Source organism: Jatropha curcas, chromosome 8 (assembly GCF_041381405.1).
Source record: "Jatropha curcas cultivar XTBG-Jc1 chromosome 8, XTBG_Jcur_1.0, whole genome shotgun sequence".
NCBI lineage: Eukaryota > Viridiplantae > Streptophyta > Magnoliopsida > Malpighiales > Euphorbiaceae > Jatropha > Jatropha curcas.
The window spans coordinates 698,060-714,404 of NC_143158.1; the positions used below are offsets into that span (position 1 = coordinate 698,060).

Below are 16,345 nucleotides of genomic sequence, written 5' to 3' on the forward strand. Positions count from 1 at the left end.
TTCATTTAAATCAAATAATTAGTTATTGGTAAGACAGAATATAAAAACCTGTTATTTGCTAGAATGCTAGCAGCTCCATAATAAGATAAGATATAAAGGGAAAAAAAAAACTTTATCATGCAAGTTGCACTGTTTTGAAATTTAATAAAATCCACATTGTCCTCACTTACTCGCATAATCATTTTTTTTTTCTAATAACATGTATCACACAGGATTATGAATTAGCAAAATAATAGTTAATAAATTACCATACAGACTCCATATTATAGATCAAATTATTAAATCTTATGTGATAGTCATCGGTATAATATAATGACCATTTTCCCAATACGACACATTATTTATCAACTAGTACGCCACCCGTGTTCACATGAAATTTTTTCTCCATCTTTAGCGCAATCAAAGAAAGCAAGTCATAAAATATTTAACCTTTTCCTTTCTTTTTCGATTTTTATTCACGAGCTGGGCAAAGTCGTCATTTTTACCCAATACTGGCCACTGGAAAGTGAAGACAACAACTAGACCCACCGGGCAACCCCTCGTTACTATCCTAGTACAATCAATTATTACTTCCTTCTCTTTTTTCTCCTGTGTGCAGAATCAAAGATGAAAAAGTGGCCTTCAAAAGTTTCAATTTTCAACAAAATAAAAGAGCAGATAGGCGACAATTTTCTTATCTTCATCGATCTACATCGCAAGAAATCATCAATTGATTGGTATAAATTGGTATAAAAAGTGGCAGGCGGAAGTAAAGCCACCGGTCGAAAACAGTAATAAATGGGAGATTAGAACTGGAATTTACCTGCAAACCTGCCACCATAACTCCCAATAATCATCTATGTATCTTCCGTCACCCGCTCCAGCAGCTTGCGCTAGTATTCAATGAAAAGCATCACTTGCTATTAACCCTGTTAGATGAAGAGCTAAAACAGCTGTATAACAAGTCATAACCTAGTAACAACCTATGGGGCTTATAGCCTTAAACTTCAACCAGCAAGGGATAAGACAGTTTTACCAGAATCGAAAATATAAAACTGCTACAATTTAACATTAAAGGTATCGCAGTGCTCAAAATAATTTAGCTGCAGCACCTACTTTTTATGACCTTCTCTACAGCAGTGGAGTTCCCATCAAATATGTTTAAAATTTACCTTCTAATCTTCCCATATAACCTACAACAATTATTAATGCAGTTAATTAGTGCATGCAAGAGAAGCAAATGAAATAAAATAATTCAGGTTCTGTCCTCTAGTTTCCTTGATTGATGCTGAAACAGCTGGCATTAACTCTTCCTTATGTTCAAGTAGGAACCACACCTGAACTAGATAAACCAAAGCAATAATGCACATTTAATATATAATATTAGATGTGTAGCATACATCTAAAAAATTTTGGTAGCAAATAGCGTCTTAACTTCACTTTGATTTCCAGTATTGAACTAAGAGAGTTTCAGGTTACTGAACTGAATAAGCAGAAGTCATTTAGTAAGAGAATTATATTACAACAGAATATTTACATCATGACAGTGCCAAAAGAAGCTAGAGAACAGAGCAAGAGATAACAGTGAAATGATGAGGCTTAACAAGATTACAAAATGACCGTACCCAACAGCGTACCATCACTTATAATATATATAACTCGTTGGGAGAAAAGGTGCATACATTTTTATAAGCAAGACAACTCAGCCTAGATTCTTCTTTCCTCTTCCTTCACCTGTAAAATGGATAATAAAAGGGGAAAAAACTGATTAGCAAACCAGGTTAGCGCACTCTTTAATATTAAACATAAAGTCATAAACAAAAATTTCGAACTAGTGAAATTAATAGATTGTTTAAGTGAATTGCCCATGTTCCTCCTATAAACATGGAAATGAATACAATATAACTATGTAAAATCCAAAGATTCCGCATGAAACCTGCAGACTCAGAATAGAAAACTAACATGTTGAAAGATTCCCCGGATGAAAATAGGCAGTGAATGGTCCTATTTTTATACGGAAGAAAGTAACTGACACCCCATTTCATAAACTGATGGGTATGGTAGGAATATAAAATACTAATGGGTTAAAAATGACCATTTGCTTATGGGAATACAGAATACTCTATTGCTATTCAACGCAAATGAGAAAAGATCAGCCCTCGGATTTTTCTAAATTTGCAGAGCACACCACTGACAAGGAAGCATCCAAGGGAAAGTTTTCATCATTTTAAATAAATTATCAATTTTGATACTGTCACCCTGCAACCTTTCTTTGCATGGATCCAGATTCAAAACCCGAACAAATACCACCAAAATTATGTAACAAGCTGAAGCACAAATCAGACTAACAATGAATATATTTACTACTATGATTCTGAAATTATACAAAATTTAACACATGATGGCTACTTCATATGCTAACACTGATACAACAAAGACTTTAAAAGGGTAACTGGAGCAAACGTTAAGAAGACTAACTTCAAGATGCAATCCCTTTTATCTCCACGCCTGTCTGGCTACATCCAATCTCCTCAAAATGGTAAACTCTTGGAGGTTGAGCTTGATGTGAGGGACTTAAAATGCTCTGACGGAACAAAGTCTTGTGGTAAATTGGCCCTCTTGACAATTCTCCTCATATTGCTCTGCAAACTCTGTTGTACTAATTGTTTCACTGCTTTCTTTTCCTCACTCATCATATCTTCTGTCTCCTCCAAAGACTCCTTTGCAATCCCATTAGGATTTGCAGAAGATGATGAACCATAAATAGGAGCAGAAACTGTTGCGCCCAAATTCCCACCATAGTTCTCTGAGACTTGCTTTCCCTTATCTACTCTTAAAAATTCCAGAATCCTTGAAGCTCTTTTCTGTGCTAATGTGCTACCCAAAAGCGTTAACTCAAGCAATGATGATACAATTCCTGCTTCGATCATGGCCTGCCGATCCCCATATGCCTTATGTGCCATCACCATCAATATGTAAGATGCTTTCTCTTGGCATCCGGGTGAGTCGGTCCAATTCAAAATATCTATCAAAATTGGGAAAGAATCTGGCACAATGCTAATGCCCTTTCTACCTTCAGGGGTTGACACTACATTGCTCAAAATCGAAAGAATTCTTTCACTTATTTCCATGTCCCCTAGTGTACTCATGAGAAATGGAATCAAATTTGTTTCTACAATAAATGAAACATTAGATGAGTGTATTGAAAGATTGTAAAGAGCTCTAAGAGCATCTTGTTTTGCTTGAGTGCTACTTTTATGGTCCGAATTCTTGAGGGCATTTACCAAGAAGGGGATTGCACCTGAAGAACCTATAATGGGTTTATTCGAGTCTAATGCGCTCAAACCAAGAAAATTGGCCACTATTGCTTCGGACACAGATGTGTTTGGAGGATTTGGGGATTCTATGATCTTCAACATTTTGTGAACAGCCCCTGCTTTAACAATCGCAGCTTTGTTCCTGCAAACAGGTTACAAAAAGGATTCGTTAGTTAATGTCATTTTCAATAACAGAATCGCATTTAAGAGAAACATAAAATTATATCACCAAAAGAAATTTAAGTGGATTAACCAAAGCAGAGTAGCAGACTAAACGCAAATGGAACTGTTTCAAGAAAATAGTACAGAGAAACATGGAAAGTGATTTGTCAAAGCAGAAAAATAGGTAAAAATTGAAAAGCAAATGTTGCTACTGAGTAGTGATAACACAGAAACAGGAGACAACAAATGCGAAAAACTAACGCCACGTTCTCCTTCTAAAAGCTAACCAGTACGCTTAACTCAATTATTCATGATTGAAGGAAACAGCACCTTCCACATTACACTCGAATACAAACAACACAGAAAAAGACTTCTCCTCTGATCACATTATTACCTACAGCTAAGCAAAAGATAATCACAAATTAAGAACCACTAACCAAAAGTTATTAGCGTTTAAAACTGATAATAAAATCACTAATAACGAAACAAAAATTTACCGCTATAAGGAAAAATGAAAAAGTGACGAGAAAACTCACGCATCATTGCCGATCCCTAGATTAAGCAAGGCATAGAGAGAAGCGATCTGCGATTCAATGTCTTCCTCATCAAGCATTCCAACTAATGGAGGGATGGCTCCTAACATAGAAAGAGTGACTCTCGCTCCGGAATCTTCCTTGGCCAGCAATCTTACACGAGAAGCAGCTTCTTTCCTCTTCGTTTCGCTCTCGAGCTGCAATTCCTTCACCGCTCGTTTCAGCTCCTCAAACGCCTCGACTTTTTTCCTCGTCTCTATTTCAGTCTCCGCCTCTGCAATACTCAACAGATCCGATAACTTCTCCGACTTTCCGTTTCTCGGTTTTCCTGCCTTTTTCTCACTCACATTGTGGTTATTATTCAAAGCCAGCTTCGTCGTCTCACATGTAGTGGTGGCGGTGGATGTAGTTGTGGTTATCGTGGAGGCGCTTGATGTTGTAGTGGAGGAAAAGTTGTCCTCATGATGGCGATAACGGGAGCTTCCACCACAGCTAACAGCGTCAAAGATTTTACGGCGGAATGCAGCACCAGAGAAGGCAGTCCATAGTCGGAAATGACTACCAGCTGAGGCATTGGTGGAGGGAGAGTGCTCAAGGATTAGGGATCCAATGTTATTCCGAGCCATTTTGCAACCAAATTTTGTCAGAGAGCTACATTGCCGAGCAAAAACCGAGAGAGACGCCAAGTTCTATAGAGCGTGCGTTACTCTGTTTCTTGATTTGTTGCTTTTATATGTGACTCCAAGCACTCACTTGGTCACCGCTCTACCTCTACAAAGAAATATAGAAAATGCTAAAGACAGAGAGAGATCACAGAGTATTCTATAATTTTAGTTTTCTGTTAATATATAAAGTGATCAGAGTTATTCAGAGATGCTCAGCGAAATTTGAGAGAGAAACAGAGCGTATATCATGTACTAGTAATGTGTGTCTGTGACTTTAGACACTATCATTTAAGGCCCTGTTTGGATGCATTCTTGGTAACCATTTCGAACGAAGCCAATCTCAACTTACTGCCCATTTTGTCCTCAAATGAAAGAAAATACTATAATATGACAAAAAAAGAGTTTCTTAGTCCAGGCGTCCATCTGTTTGTAAAGTAATTTGTAGGAAAATATTTTTTATATTTTTTCATTATTTGGAGTTTTCAGAAAAATAAGTCAACGAAAATATTTTTCTGATTAAAAGAAAACAACTTCGCATTCTCGAGAGAGTAAAACATTTTCACCTTATAAATTCATATTTTTTTAATTTATTAATTATCATAGTTACTACTACCAGTCATCATTTACCACCGATCACCACCACCGGCGGCTTTTATAATTTATATTTTTTTTTTTGCATTCTTTTCATATTTAATAATAAATTTTTAAATTATAAAATTTATATTATTATTAATATTTTTTATGGCATTATGAGATAAATACTTTAATATTTTTAATTGATTTTCAATATTACAACCAAATAATGGAAAATAAGATATTTAGAAAATATCTTTCAAAAAATATATTTTCCATAAAAATATTTTTCAGCAAGTTATTTTTTAGAAACAAATGGAACCTACGTTACTATTTCCCTTCATTTCTTTCTTAAACAATATAATTAGCCATTAATAAATCAAAAAATATGCTTAGAGCATTTTTATTTTTTTAAGGAAATTTTTTGCCCACATATATAATTAGATTAATAGAAAAAAAAGGGAAATAATTGAGAAAATTGTGGATATTTTTGAAAGTCCAGATGGACCCTCCAAATGGAAAAAAAAAATGCACACATGGCTTCTTTGTAGTAAAGCTAAAAAAGAAAAGAGGTTTTACCAAACAAGCCAGTATATAAAATTAGAAATAAAATAATACGAGTGTGGCCAAAGCTTGTTAAAGAAGCCATTAAGCCATGGACCATTTTACTTTGGCATCATAGGGAAATGTGTTAATGTGTACTACAGTGTATTGCATAGTACGCACCTCTCGTTACCGTCTTTTCATCCGTGCCATCCAGCTAATGTGTCAATCAAAAGAAACTTCGTGTGGGGCCCGATAACAGATATACTGGGCCCACTCGATTCTGATTGGATGGAGTATGGTAATACAGTAGAGGTGAGAAGTATGTTAACGGACTAACCGATGGTGTTTTGAGGTGTTGCGTGTCAATAGTCATACATGTGCATGCTTCGCTGACTTCAATGAAGATGGACGGATGCCCAAAAATGCACCGCCTCACTTTTTTTTTTCCCACATTTGCCCTTCATTTCTCGTAAGATTACTCTTCTTCCTCAGAATTTCAAGTTTGCTGCAAATGCTTAGTACCCAAAAAGGTAATGGGAATTTTGCAAGACAGTGATTGGAAGAATAAAATTTGGGTGCCTGTATAGAAGAACTATAATTTTTTAGAAAATTTCAATTTCTGAATAATATGGATCCATTCTGTCACTCTTACTTTCCTAGAAAAATGTTATTATTATCCAAACATTATAATTCAACATTTATAAAATTATTTTTCTGGAAACCTACCTTTTAATAGAAAATTTTAATTTCAATAACCAAATTTCGAATACAACTTATGAGATTTTTACCTATAAGAATAGAAAGTTTAAATTGATTTCGTCTGTATAAATGAATAAGAATACGACGGGGAAAAATGTAAAATCATTAGTGTCTAAAATAAGAAATCTTCCTTGTATGTCATGATTTGGCTTTAGGATTTTTTTTCTCTTGCAAAGGAAAATTTTGCTAATAAGAGATGAACTTGCTGGGAAAGATTTTGCTTGGTGAATTCAATATGGGCAAATCCATTGTTTCATTTTGCTACCATTTAGGTCTCTATTTGGTTAATTGCATATTATTAAATCATTTGTATGTCTTTGCTTTTGCTACCAAACAAGTCACACATTTCAAGGAATATGTTAATGAGTCCCCACCATAACTTTTTTAGTCTCATCAACCACCAAAATAAACACAAATAAATTTTTTAGCTATCTTCTCGGTGGCTTAATTCATAGCTCAATAAGATGTAAAAAAATTTATAATTTAAATATAAAATTAATATCAATTTTTTAAAAATAATGCAAATTTAATTTATTACAAGACTATATTTTTTTTCTATTAATTTAGTCAATTATCTCTTTTCTAATTTAATTTGGAAAAATCTTTTTTTTTAGACATTATGTAATTGATGAAATTTTCTACTTTAATCCCAAAAGTATAATTATAAACTAGAAAAGAAAAAAAAAAGATAATATTACGCTCCGCAGTTTGAAGGAATTAAACCTTTTGATTATAAAATAATAATAGAGAAAAAGACAGTATTAATTATACAAAAATACCTATCAAATTATTGTTGATAAGAAAAAAGAAAATGCTTGACAGGAAATGGTTCCTTCTCATCATTGCTATTGAGTAATCCATCCATTTGAAAAGGACGGGTTTAATGTTGTGGGGTTTTTAATTAATTATTTCTCATCAGTGGTGATGAATTTTCTTTATGAATTTTCTAATCCTTCTTGGCTCCCAAGCAGGGGTGGCCACGGTTCTGGAACCGGAGCCGAACAAAAAATTTTCGGTTTCGGTTTGAAACCGAATGGTTTCAATTCTGATTCCGGTATGGTGTCAAAACCGATAGTTCCGATCGGTTTTCCGGCAAATCGCATAATTTTAAATTTTAAATTTTGAAGACCGGTTTTCAAAATTTAATAAATTTGTGAAAGTTATTTGTAAAAAAAATACACCTAAAAAATTAAAAAATGATTCAATTAAATTTATTTTTTTAAAGACTTAAACTTAATTATTTTTTTAAAAAAAACTCTTCAACTGAATTTATTTTTTTGTTTAAAAAAGTTGGAACATAATTAAAAAAAAAAGGGTTTGAACTTAATTTTTTTAAAAAAAAAATTTAAATTGCCTACGTATCCTCTTGGGGTTTAGAGATTTCACAATAAAATTTAAAAAAAAAAAAAAAAACTGACAGTTTCTAACGGCTAGAATCGCCGGTTCGAACAACCGCCAGTTTGAACTGGTTCGAACCGCGGTTCTAACATGCCGAAGAACCAGAGGTTCCAATCCGGTTCCGACCGATTTTGTGGAACCGCCGGTTTGCGGTTCCACAAATCTGGAACTGAAATCGAACCGGAAATCTTCAGTTCGGACCGGTTCTGGTTACGGTTCGGGTTTCCGAAACCGTAATATGGCCGCCCTTACTCCCAAGTGGCAAATCCTAATATCAATAATCTTCTTATACTTGTGTTTTACTACTTAAACCACTATTTATGAATTCAGCGTCTCTAATTTCTCGTATTATATACAGACCCTTTATTTATTTACGTCATTATGTTAAAATAAAGAAATAGAATTATCTTATTTTCATTATATTTATGTATTTTTGAGGGTTTAATAAAGAAAAGAAAAATATTGTTGTCTAGTATTTTCTCTACAGATGTGCGGTATGGCAATATATATTAATTTTTCTGTATTTCTGTCATGCCAGACCAAACGGTCTTCCACCATGTTCCTCCTACTTCTAGGTCGTCTAAAGGCAATTAAAAATGTTTTAGTAAACTAATTAAACAATAATCATGTTTAGTAGATGCTAATTAAATAATCAGCAACACTTATCAATTGGAAGCGGGCATCTCAACTAGTCCCTCTCACTATAAATAAATAATTACAAGAATTCAATACTTAAAAATACTTCTCTTAATAAATGAAAGCTAAACTTTTTTTAAAAAAAATATTATTCATACCAACTTCATTCTCTCACATGATTTGAGGCCCCAAAAAAAAAAAAGGTTTGAAGATTATACTTAAACTTTCGGATTAGAGAAAAAGGGTAAGCAAAGCAAGTAATTGGTGAGCCAAAGTCCCATACTACTTGGAAATGAACTAGTTGTTTGAACTTTTATTATTTTGGGCAGCAACAAGAAATATACAAAAGCTAAATAGAGTAACTAACCTAATGAATGCTTGAACCTAATATGGAAATTTTAAAGGCAAGGATGATATTTTTTGTCACTCTCATGATAATGTTGTGTGTTGGTTAATAATTATAATTACACCTATGCATTGAAGAAGGATGTAATGGGTTAGATATAGGTCACCCAGTGTTGATTATTGTTTCTATGCTTAGCTTTTATAAAGCAAATGTGATTTTCTCTAGGTTTCTATATAATACAAATCATATGGACTTTCTTATGGGAGGAATCCATGCATTAGTTAGAAAATCACTTTAGCCCACTCCCTAGCATCCAAACGGGCTTATATAGAAAGAGAAGGGCCGCTCAATTGGTTGGCTCTTAACTTTGATGAATTATTAGAACCCTTTTTTTTTTTTTTTTTTTTTTTTTTTTGGCTTTTTATGGTACTAGGAAAATACTTAATCATTGATTACAATAATTTCTTGCTTTTATGTCAAGAACGTTTGAACGAAGAAGATTGCTGAGAATGAAAATTTTACCACCTCATCAAAAAGGAAAAAGAAAAAAAAGTCAATCATGTAATCTGATTAGTTCTGTAAGACACGGGAAATGAAATGTTTGAGTTCAAGAGAATAGAGCTATTATACTGTCTAACATACAATGTTATTCCGGTCCGTATGGTCTCTCGTCTAGAAAAAAGAAAATCGAAGTTTATCATTTGCTATTATAGTAGAAAGAGAGAGCTTAACCAACTAAACATGGGAATTTGAAGGACCGATTTGTTTCATCTGTCTCTTTACAAAAAGTGAATGAAAAAAAAAAAAAAGGAAAACGAATGGCTTAAAGCAAAAACTTTGCCATAGCTTCCTAACTTAAGGCTGCCAATCAGTACGATTGCTTTCGTATCCTGATAGATCATGTCAGGAGCTGCCCGATATTGGATAGACAAAAGCACAACCTCATGATTGTTAAGGAACTATGATATTCACAAAAGCCAAAGAAACGTTTCTATTGAACATACCTGCAATTAGTCATTGACAACCATGGCTTCCGCTGGGGAGCTGGAATCTAATTTCCTGACTTGCAACCTGTTTGGAGGAGATGCATCTGAGGAGGCACCGGCATCGACTACAATTGAATCTTCTTCCTTGAACTCTCCCCTCAAGACTCCCATTGCAATTTCATTTTCAACCAACTGTTGTATCACCCGCTTAACTGGCCTTGCTCCGAAGTTCGGGTCAAAGCCCAATGTCGCTAAAAGATCAATGGCTTCCTTGGTGTAATGAAGATCGATTTTCTTTTGTTTGAGTCTCTCCTTCACCCGGTTCATCTAGCAATGGAAAATCACCCGTCAAATTCGAAATGTAGAAGTATTTTAAGGCTTAAAGGAATACATTTATTAAAATTTTGAAGGGCTCAACATATCTCATAACCTTTTCATGTCAGAACTTGCATCAGAGACAATACGTAATAGATTTAATTATCTCTTTGTAGAAGAATGAGAAGAAACTAATCAAGCTTAGGCAATAATAAGATGATCATAAAACACAGCTGTTTCTCCCTAACAGCCACAGACCACAACAAATAGTGGGGACATCAGAAAAGAATCAGAAGAAAACTATTTAAATCCAAAGTTCAAATTATGTGCATATCTCTATTGCGAAGGAACCCACAAGAAGAATCCAGTTGTGGGATTCAATTATTCTCATGATAGATTAATTAATATGTTCAAGTACTCTCAGTGCAGGCCTGGGCAATAAAACATGTAACTAACTGAAACAATAAAATATAAATATTCCAAGGGAAGTCTATTACCTGTATCTCAACGATTTTACTAATTTCTCTGGAGTCCAATGGCTGGAAAACAATATATTCATCAATCCGATTCATGAATTCTGGGCGGAAAGTTTGTCTAGCCAACTCAACAACTTGCCGTTTCATGATATCATATATAGTTTCCTTGCTGTCTTGTGTATTACGGAGAGTTTCAAGTATAAGATGGGAACCAATGTTTGAAGTCATAATCACAACACAGTTGGTAAAACTAACAGTCCTCCCTTGAGAATCAGTTATCCTTCCATCATCCAACAATTGTAATAAAATATTGAAGACATCATGATGTGCCTTTTCAATTTCATCAAACAGTACCACAGAATATGGTCTTCGACGAACTACTTCAGTGAGCTGCCCTCCTTCTTCATATCCAACATAACCTGGTGGAGCCCCAACCAAGCGCGATACAGCATGTTTTTCCATATACTCACTCATATCTATTCTAACCATAGCATTTTCTGTGTTAAAGAGGTAGCCAGCTAAAGCCTTTGCAAGTTCAGTTTTGCCAACGCCAGTAGGGCCCATAAACATGAAGCTAGCTATTGGTCGATTTGGGTCTGACAATCCTGCCCTTGAACGCCGGATTGCATCAGCCACTGATTTTACAGCCATATCTTGACCAACTACCCTCTTGTGGAGCACCTGTTCAAGGAAGACTAGCTTCTCTCTCTCAGATTGCTGAAGGTTTGATATAGGTATGCCAGTCCATTTGCTTACAATCTCAGCAATATCAAGGTCAGTGACCTCTTCTCGAAGCATAGATTTTCCAGACTTTCGGAAGTCAGCAAGATTTTTCTCAGCCTCTTCTAACTGGCGTTGAAGGGACATAAGAGTTCCATATTTCAGCTCAGCAGCACGATTCAGGTCATACTCGCGCTCAGCAGCTTCCATCTCTAGGTTGACTCTATCAATCTACAAGCATTTATATTAACACCAGTTGAGCAAACATTACAGACAACAATAAGAGGATTAACTACCATCAAAACACCACTGATAAAGGACAAATCACCTCTTCTTTGATTGATCTTATTCGAGTCATCAGAACCTTCTCACTTTCCCACTGTTCGTTTAGTTCTTTTTGCTTCTGTTTAAGCTCACTCAAATCATTTTCAAGCTTGCTTAACCTCTCTTTGGATGCTTTATCAGTGTCATTCTTTAGTGATAATTTCTCCATCTCCAGCTTTAAAACAGCCCTGTCAATCTCATCCAATTCCGTGGGCTTAGAAGTGATCTCCATTTTCAGCTTTGCAGCAGCTTCGTCCACAAGATCAATGGCTGCAAAGAAAGGGCTAATTAGAAACATGAAATCAGCAGTAAGAGGGGCAAAAATTCAGTTCACAAAAGCTATCTGTAGAACAAGAATATGTCTACTCACTACAAACTAGAACTTTTGGGTTTGTTCATTTCAACTGACTATAACATCCAAGTTATTGCAGAAATAAGAGTTTGTGATGGTAAATTCAAGTCCTGAGAGCAGCAACCTCGCTTCATGCTAAAAGAATAAAGGGATGACTGCCTCCAAAATTTCTTTCACAAGTTAATAATCCAGTGATAACTGAATATTTACTTCTATATATAGACAAGAGCCTCAAAAGCACAAATCTCATACTGTCTATCATGTAAAATACTGAAAATCAAAGTTTTGTTTTCCTTTTCACCTTTGTCAGGCAAAAATCGTTCCGTGATGTATCTGTCCGCAAGAATTGCTGCCGAAACAAGGGCACTGTCTGATATTTTAACACCATGATGCAGCTCATACCGCTCACGCAGACCACGAAGAATGGATATTGTGTCTTCAACAGATGGTTGATCACAAAAGACTTGTTGAAATCTGCGCTCAAGTGCTGGGTCCTTCTCAATATATTTCCTATATTCATTCAATGTAGTTGCTCCTATGCATCGGAGCTCACCTCGCCCTAGCATTGGTTTCAACAAGTTCCCAGCATCCATTGCTCCACTTGTAGCCCCTAATCATCAAGAAGCCCTCCGTGTCAAGAAGGATTGAATTTCATAATCACCATAACATGGCATAACAGCACAAACCATATTGAGATGTATCTTTGAACATGTCTAAGTGTAGCAACATATAAATTATCAATAATGAAATGCACCCATCCATCCGACCATATGCTTTTGACCAAATGCTACAAACACTACATGGAAAGTGTCTGTTTCAGGCTTAGGAAGCAATTATTAGTCAGTAATGAAAAACAGCAAGCAGAAATTGGGCACAACCTGCACCAACAACAGTATGGATCTCGTCAATAAATAAAATGATTTGCCCATTTGAGGCAGTAACTTCCTTCAGCACGGCTTTTAACCTTTCCTCAAAATCCCCACGATACTTGGCTCCAGCAACCAATGAACCCATGTCTAAGGAGATTAACTGTAGATACCAGGATAAAATATAAATGTTATATGCAAAACGAAATGCATTAGAAATCCAAATTTAACTCTTAGTTCCACAACAGAAAACCAGAGTTTGAATACAAAACATGTCAGCTCTCACACTCAAGATCAAAGGCCAATTAGAAATCCAATTGATCCAATATAGAACCAGAAGCTACGCAAAGCAATTTACCTAATAAATCATGTCATACCATATCCAACAATTCCTTTTTCAACAAGTACAAAACTGAGAACAAGTGCAAAATAATAAATTACATTACGACCAACCTTCCGGTTCAACAGTGGTTCTGGCACATCACCACGTACTATCCTCTGGGCTAGTCTACAAAATAATACAATATCATCATTAAAAATAATAAGACAAGGAAACCAGAAAATTAGAGATAAATATTGAAAATCTTCACATATGCGGAACTAAATCAACAATGAGAGATGTCCCCAAAAGCCAGACGCATTTGCTAAAGGTAAATTAATTAATAGTGTACCAAGTGCCACCATCAAATTATAAATAAACCTTCCAGATGGCCAAGTGAACATATGTAGACTTGGAATTCATAAAGATAGATTATAGATTCTGTTCTCTGCAAGTAAGCTCAATTGGATTGGGGTTGTTTTACAAGGAAACTCGATTTCTTCAGTGCATGGAAGTAACAAACAATACCCGCATCAAACACACTCTAGGTGCTATTATTATTTTCAAAATATATTATTACGTAAATACAGTTGTTTATAGGTTAGGGTTCAATCCTTTTAGCCTCTCTAATTCTCTGCATATTTAATACTAATAATATATTAGATACAGTTGTTTTTACTCGAATGAGAAGTATACTTGGGAACGCAAATCTGGGTTGTGTCCTTCTGTAGAAATGTGTAAAAGCATATTTCTAGCATAAAGTGAGTAAGAGGTTTTGTTTTCTTTGAATTTTCCTTGTCCTTTTCTTTTCAAACTTCCCTAGATCATTTTTCATTTTACATTTCTTTTGCTGATGGTGTGGATAAGGTCCAGAAGAATCTAAAAGTTTAAAAGCTCCTATGCAAGAGTTATGGACAATTCTGCATAGTGTTCACCAATACAAGGAAAAAGGAAAAAAGAAAAGAAAAGAACGCTCCAAAAACAGAATGCACTTGTAAAAGGCCAGGACTGAGTTTTAAACTGAAATGTAAACATACCCTTCAGCAATGGCAGTCTTTCCCACACCAGGCTCACCAATAATAACCGGATTATTTTTTGTTCTCCGAGATAATATCTGGATACACCGCCGAATTTCATCATCTCGACCAATAACAGGATCAAGTTTGCCACGCCTAGCAAGCTCAGTCAAGTCATTCCCATATTTTTCCAGTGCCTCATATTTCCCTTCAGGATCTGTGTATATTGAGAGAGAAAAAAAATAAGATCACAACAGATTGGAAAAAGACATTCTCAAAACACCAGACGTTCCAATTGTAGCATAAAATACAAATCCATGTCTTTACAACTTCTACAATATGTGCTGCTTGTTATTGATGCAATTAATCTTTTTGTGCATCCAATGTTGCTAATTATAGAACAACCCATTGTTTTAAGCAGAAAAGGAAAATTAAACTCATACTTTGATCAATCACTCTCTGACTTCCGCGAAGAGCTTGGATGGCATCCCTCAAATCCTTCTCTGTGATGTTGAGGTTCTTCAGTAACTGCTGCCCAAACCTCTTATCCAAATGGAATGCTAAAACAAAATGCTCTACTGACACAAAATCATCTCCCATTTCCTTCTTATGGTTTCGAGCATTGTCCAACAAGACACTTAGATATGGACCCATTATAGGACCGCTGGTGTCACCCACCACCTGCAACAAGAATAGAGATGCTCATATGTTTTTATATTATATATGTCAACGCTTCCAGCATGTAATACAGAAATGTGTAATGGAATTATAGCAAGCACCTTTGGTTGTTGGGAAATAAAGTTATCTGTAGCCTGCAAAACTGATGTGTTGTCCACCCCAGCCTTTGTGAATATTCTCCTAGCTAATCCATCCTTTTGCTCCAAAAGGGCTTTCATCAAATGCTCAGTTTCCACTACTTGCTGTTTGCTAACTCGTGCCGCATCAACAGCACCAACAATACCTTCCCATGCCATCTCAGTGAATTCTGATGGATTAGCCTAACAGGACAAAATAAATCAGCAAGAAACAAAAGAAGCAGAAAGCACCATTCTAATCCATAAGGGAGGGCAAGTCCTATATGCAGCTAACCAAGAGTAAGTGATGCGCAGAAAAACTAAAATGACTGTAACTAGTAGACTCTTCAGCCAAAACTATTTCACCATAAACAAATAAAGAGAACCTAACCTACAATGGTATCCATCAAATTTTCAATTTTGAATTTTGACAATATATTCAAGAAATTAAAAATAAATTAATTAATTAATTAAACAAAAATACAATACAAAAGTACCATATGCACCAAATTCAAGTTGAACTGGCTAGATTATAATTTAAATTTAGATATCCATTAGACCTCCAATCCAACATCAGAGGATTAAAGCTTTTAAAGGAAATTAAAAAAATAAGAAGATGAAGAAAAAATTATAATAAAAACTCCATTAGCCTTCTAATTGTTAAATACGGATATCACACTAAAGAAGAAGAAAAAAAAAACCGGGAAACGACACATAATCAGCTCAAAAGAAAACAAAAATTAAACCCATAACACCGTCTACATAGAGCTGCATGTAATTTTAACATACGATCGTTTCTTAAATAAGAAGTGACCTGTGAAGAGCTGGTGGCAGCGGCGAAATGACAAGGGGAAGAGTGAAAGCAGCGCGTGAAGGTGACAGTGGATAAGTTGGCCAAAACAACATTGTCGTTGGCTGAAACTCTATTAAAAAGTGCAGCATTGACGGAATTGCCAAACAGAGAAGCAGAAGCAGAGATGGCACGAGCACGTGAGATTGCGAAAGGAGATTGATAGAGCGAAAGTCTGGATGATTTTATGGCTGCAAAAGCAGACTTTGTCAGTCTTCTTGAGGCCATCGTTTTTTAGATGAAAGCTTTTTGCCGAAGAGCAGAAATTTCAAATTTGATGCTACTCGGTTATTTTCCTTTTTCCATTTTTGCAAAGAGAAAGCGAGAAGGAAATAGAATGGGGGAGTGATGCTGTGTTGTTTAAACTTGAGGACGAGGCAAGAAGAAGGTTGTAGAATGGTGTGGGTCGTGTG

General features: G+C 35.3%; 2 protein-coding genes across 7 annotated transcripts; both read right to left on the reverse strand.

The window, feature by feature from the left end:
* Positions 1-421: 421 nt before the first annotated feature.
* LOC105637568 (U-box domain-containing protein 17) lies at positions 422-4,911 on the reverse strand. Of its 6 annotated transcripts, none has more exons than XR_002284850.3 (6): positions 3,995-4,911; positions 2,458-3,438; positions 1,662-1,713; positions 1,096-1,172; positions 803-872; positions 422-687 (listed from the first exon to the last, which is right to left on the reverse strand). XR_002284850.3 is itself a non-coding variant. In XM_012221057.4 (2 exons), the coding sequence occupies exons 1-2, from the start codon at positions 4,615-4,617 to the stop codon at positions 2,511-2,513; spliced, it is 1,551 nt and encodes a 516-aa protein (XP_012076447.1). In that variant the 5' UTR covers positions 4,618-4,910; the 3' UTR covers positions 2,308-2,510. The 6 variants fall into 6 exon arrangements, 1 of the variants encoding a protein (XP_012076447.1); XR_002284849.3 differs by having other exon boundaries at positions 803-908; XR_016322155.1 differs by having other exon boundaries at positions 803-908; positions 1,016-1,172.
* A 4,596-nt stretch (positions 4,912-9,507) lies between these two features.
* On the reverse strand, positions 9,508-16,309 carry CLPB4 (casein lytic proteinase B4). The gene is made up of 10 exons (XM_012221058.4): positions 15,897-16,309; positions 15,068-15,286; positions 14,732-14,969; positions 14,310-14,505; positions 13,407-13,461; positions 12,966-13,116; positions 12,389-12,697; positions 11,740-12,005; positions 10,713-11,642; positions 9,508-10,227 (listed from the first exon to the last, which is right to left on the reverse strand). The coding sequence occupies exons 1-10, from the start codon at positions 16,158-16,160 to the stop codon at positions 9,925-9,927; spliced, it is 2,931 nt and encodes a 976-aa protein (XP_012076448.1). The 5' UTR covers positions 16,161-16,309; the 3' UTR covers positions 9,508-9,924.
* Between the last annotated feature and the right edge of the window lie 36 nt (positions 16,310-16,345).